This window comes from Rhagoletis pomonella, unplaced genomic scaffold (genome assembly GCF_013731165.1).
Source record: "Rhagoletis pomonella isolate Grant_MI unplaced genomic scaffold, Rhpom_1.0 Rhpom_scaffold_00001, whole genome shotgun sequence".
NCBI lineage: Eukaryota > Metazoa > Arthropoda > Insecta > Diptera > Tephritidae > Rhagoletis > Rhagoletis pomonella.
The window spans coordinates 104,262,314-104,267,009 of record NW_023458555.1 but is presented as its reverse complement, the minus strand read 5'-3'; the positions used below and the strand labels follow the sequence as shown (position 1 = coordinate 104,267,009).

Here is a 4,696-nt window from a genome sequence, read left to right as displayed (position 1 = left end):
ATTTGTTTTGTTTGGGAGATAATAATAACACCGTCGGCAACAAAAAAAAAAAAAACAATAATCAACGCGAATTCTTAGCCTATTGAAACTTGCACCTTATTATTAATAAACTAAAAAACTGCATACTTGGAATTAAAAAAAAAATATATGAATACAATTACTTGCACTTGCGCTCATTAGATCCACAAAGTCTATAAAAAAACAAAAAGTTTGTTGTTGTGAAATTTTTTTAATGTCCCTAAAAGTTTGAAATGTTGAGTTATATGGTGCTAAGTATTAAATATTTAACTAGTCTATATTATAAAATTAATAAACATTAAACAAACAAAAGGAAAATAGTCAAAGCTAGTATAGATTTCGTGTCCATATTGTTTACGTAACAGTATACATATATGAGTAGTCCACGTGCAAAGTGTTCTATGTAAAATTTTTACGATTTTTAGTTTTTGGTGGTTAACGTACTAGTATTTAAAGTAGTTTCAGGTGCACTAGCAATACAGTGCAAAATCCTTATACATTCTGAAATAAATAGCATCAAATGTTAGCTACTCTCCATCTCAGCTAGTCTCCATCTTCTGATGAACTTAGAACACTGCAAGAAAACGTGGTAGTTTCGGTGCCTAGTGGAAGACGTCGTAAAAAATAAGCAGACCAATCATCATGGAAGAGAGAACGCGAAAAGCTATAAAAAGCTAGCTATGTAAAAGTTACTGTTTCAAAACTCGCTTTATTAATTTTTCATATATAAAATTTGCAAAAACTACCATACTGCCATTTTGTTTTTTAAGGTTATTAGGCTTTTATTTGTCCAAATTTTCAGAAAATAAAAAAAAGATACAATATAGATTTTACTTGTTGTTGTAGACGTTTTTTTTTTAATATATGGCATACTATTATAAAATCACATAACGCTGTTTGCAAGTGGACTACTCATATATGCATTTTTTATTAAAACGCGTTTTCACGAACACTGTGTATTAAAGAATTTAGGTAGCCAAAAAAGTATAAATGCAGTATTTTGGAAACAACCGCAGTATCCATTTTTGGAATCAAAAAAAGTTATTATACTGCGAATAAAAGTACAGATAAGAGCTTTAGTTATACAGAAAGTAATTTGGAAAAAGGAATGTGCTAGCAGTTTTCAAATGTCTTGAGTTTCTGAACTTGTTTTAAATTAATGTAATGCGGCCGTTGTGGTGTAGTGGTTAGCAGTGCGCGCTACCACTCCGCAGGACCCGGGTTCAAGCCCCGGTCAAAGCAGCATCGCAAAAAAATATAGAAAAATGGGTTTTTCTTAACAACAGTCGCCCCTGGGCAGGCAATGGCAAACTTCCGAGTGTATTTTTGCCATGAAAAACAGCTTCTCATAAGAATACAATCGTCGTTCGGGGTCTGTGTAAAACTGTAGACCCCTCCTTTGTGTGACAACATCATGGCGCACACCACAAATCGGAGGAGAAGCTCGGGCAAATACTAACATATGTGTAAGCGCCAATCTATTATTATTAAAAGAATTAACTACAAGTCTGTGGAAAGGATAACGGTATACACAGATACTGAACTGGAAAAGTTAAGGAATTCCCTTAAACTGTGTAAAGCTCGTAAGTTTTCGAGGCTTTTATGGGAACGCCCCCTATATGAAAAGATGTAAATAGGTGCGTAAAGTAACTGTTTGACAGATCAAACAGGATTTTGTGAAGCATTTTCGTTTTCTAGTATTTTCCATAACATCCCGCTGTCTTGTCTCTATCACTATTGGCTAAAATGCAATTAAAAATGTTAATACAGTTAGTGGGTGAATTTCATTCAGTTTATTCGCTTTTTATTTTTGTTCAATTATTTTCATTATTTTATCATACAGTTTGGTATACAAATTTCGGCCCCTCGGCAACACTGAGGTCTACGAGGTCGTTTGCGCATAAAATTTAAGCTCCATACAAATTTTGACAGTTCTTTTACGAGGCTTGTAAATATACGAGCTTTTCGAGTCTTTTACGAGTTTAAGGGAAGACCCGTAATATGTTTTTTTCATCCGAAAGCTTTTTATGTTCAATAGATACATACATTGCGGGAGTTCTGTTATAACTTTAGTATAAAACGGGATTTATGTTATATTTGAACGGGATTTTATTAACCCAGTTACTGGAATTAGTGGATATGACTAAACCAACTTAAAGTGAGTTGTAAAGTCGTGCAGGAGTCATGCAGACGCAATCGGAAGTTTGATTTCTTTACAGTTTCTATTTAAAAATTCTCATACAAAGACTACTTTGAATACATTTTTTTCTTGCACTTCACAAATTCTTTTTCGAATTCAGGGCAAATAAAATAAAGTTCGAAACTTTATATTATCATTTTGATGGTATGTCTGACGGAATTCCAATATAGGACCACCTACTGCAGAATATGTAAACAAATATGCAATTTTGAATGAAAATTATATAAATGCAAAAAAAAAATAATAAAATTAACAAAATGGTTTTATTGATATTTTGTGTTCAAAAGTAGTAAGTTATAAGTCAGTTGACATTTAATGCAGAGGTCTGACGGCCGCCGTCGTCGGCCGCTGTGGTGTAGTGGTAAGCAGTGCGCGCTTCCACTCCACAACGTCTGGGTTCAATCCCTGGTCAAAGCAACATCGCAAAAATATTGAAAAAAGGTTTTTTCTTAACAGCGGTCGTCCCTCGGCAGGCCTTGGCAAACCTCCGAGTGTATTTCTGCCATGAAAAACAGCTTCTCATAAAAATACAATCGCCGTTCGGAGTCGGCGTAAAACTGTAGGTCCCTCCGCTTTGTGTGACAACATCAAGGCGCACGCCACAAATCGGAGGAGAAGCTCGGCTAAACACTAACATATGTGTACGCGCCAATCTATTATTATTATTATTATCGAGGTCTGTCTTTTTGCGGCCATCGCCCCACAAAAGTAGCTAGCTTTTTTCGAACAAAATATACAGTTAATAATTAGCACTAGTGTTCGCGTAAACAGAATAATGTTAGGTATAAGCTAACGTCACTCCCGGCTGGGTTCTTTACAAAGGTTTTATTTGCTTGATAGTAAGAGATTTTGGAAAGCCGCCTTCGATTTGCAACACTTTGCGAGTGGTGAAGTGAACGAAATCATCGCTGCTAGGTAACTTTGTTGTTGTGTTCACATAAAACATTTTCGATGAGCTAGCATGGATGAATTCAAGCGAGCAGAGAGTATCGAATCGAGGGCTGCTGATGTGTCATAGTTTTGTTAAAGATCAACTGGTTAGCAACAACAAGGAATGTCATTAAATGGAAATAGTAGTAACCTTCTTTATCTATCAAGCTTGCATTATGCGTATATTTACATGATTACAATATCAATGCATGCTTTAACATACAGTCTTTAATTTACGTTATAAATGGATGTAATGGTACAATGAAACGCTATTTATTGGTTAAGATTTCAAAGTTTTTTTTTTAAATATTGCTACTCACGAATTTCATCATATCCTCAAGTGGTTCATATTCGACAAAGTCAGCGACAAAACTTGCACATTCATTTTCACTGCCAATTAAAGGAATATGAAAGAATGCAGTTGGGCGTATAGTCGTGCACACCAGCTTCTGCAAATATTTATCTAAATATTTTAAAATGGCTCAATAATAAAATCTACCTGAACGTTGCATTCATTCGGCAAAGCTAACACCAGTGCCCGTCTTTTTGGGTAAAGTGTTGAAAATTGGCTTCGAAAATTTTCAGCATATAACAATAAAAGCCTTTCCTTCGGTGACAAAGTGTAATAACTGGGTGGATAACACAGAGATGAATTAGCGAACTCAGCAGCAGTCTCAGGGAAGGATAGGTCAATACGCCCTATATTAACAGGCTCGACACTATCCCTCTCATCTTCCGTTTCATGTTCTCTCATTTCTTCCACATCCAGCAATGGCTCCTCCAAAACTTCCTCGTGAACTGATAAATTTTCTGCTATGCATTTTTCCTCGAATTCTTTTAGTTCTGCCTCATGTTTTTTTGGGTCACTGCGGACACTACTAACCCTCCTCTTTTCTCCTTTTCTCTTTCCTTTCGGCGGCATGGTTACAAATATTAATAACAAATAAACAACCACGAAGAAAAGTTCGTTAGCAACTAACGGCACAAGTGCAAATTAGGTAATATGAATTCGTACACAATTTTATAAAAAAATAAAAGGGTACTACAAAATAAAATGCAAATTTCATTTGTAAAATTTTTCCATGATACAAAAAAAGAAGGTAGTTTCACTTTCAATTTTTTTTTTTACATAAACTGTGCTTATGATGTTTATACTTTTCGTAAATTGCTCGAGTATCACTGCCACCTTAATAAATTATTGTTTTGGAAATTGGGAAAATTTTAGAATGGTAGCCCCCGAGTACGGAATTAAGGAAAATAGGGGGGTAGAGGGGGTCCTAAAGGGGGTATATGTAAAGTTTTAAAGCGCGGAACCTTATAGTTTTTAAGTAATTTGTTATTAAAGTTTGAAATTTTCACCAACTTGTATGGGAATATTTAACAATATATAATGCACTTTCCACTAAATTTACACGTTATTTACACTCAATATATGCGCAGTAAGAGTGTGCACGTTCAAACAAATAAATACTTTAAGTATATTACAGCTTTTTTATCAAAAATTGATTGTTGTTTAATTTTATGAGAGTACATGCAGAATATGTGCAA

General features: G+C 34.7%; 1 protein-coding gene across 1 annotated transcript; it reads right to left on the bottom strand.

Annotated features, from left to right (window-relative positions):
- Positions 1 to 3,450: 3,450 nt before the first annotated feature.
- LOC118735045 (coiled-coil domain-containing protein lobo-like) lies at positions 3,451 to 4,070 on the bottom strand. The gene is made up of 2 exons (XM_036464639.1): positions 3,648 to 4,070; positions 3,451 to 3,597 (listed from the first exon to the last, which is right to left on the bottom strand). The coding sequence occupies exons 1-2, from the start codon at positions 4,068 to 4,070 to the stop codon at positions 3,451 to 3,453; spliced, it is 570 nt and encodes a 189-aa protein (XP_036320532.1).
- Positions 4,071 to 4,696: the final 626 nt, after the last annotated feature.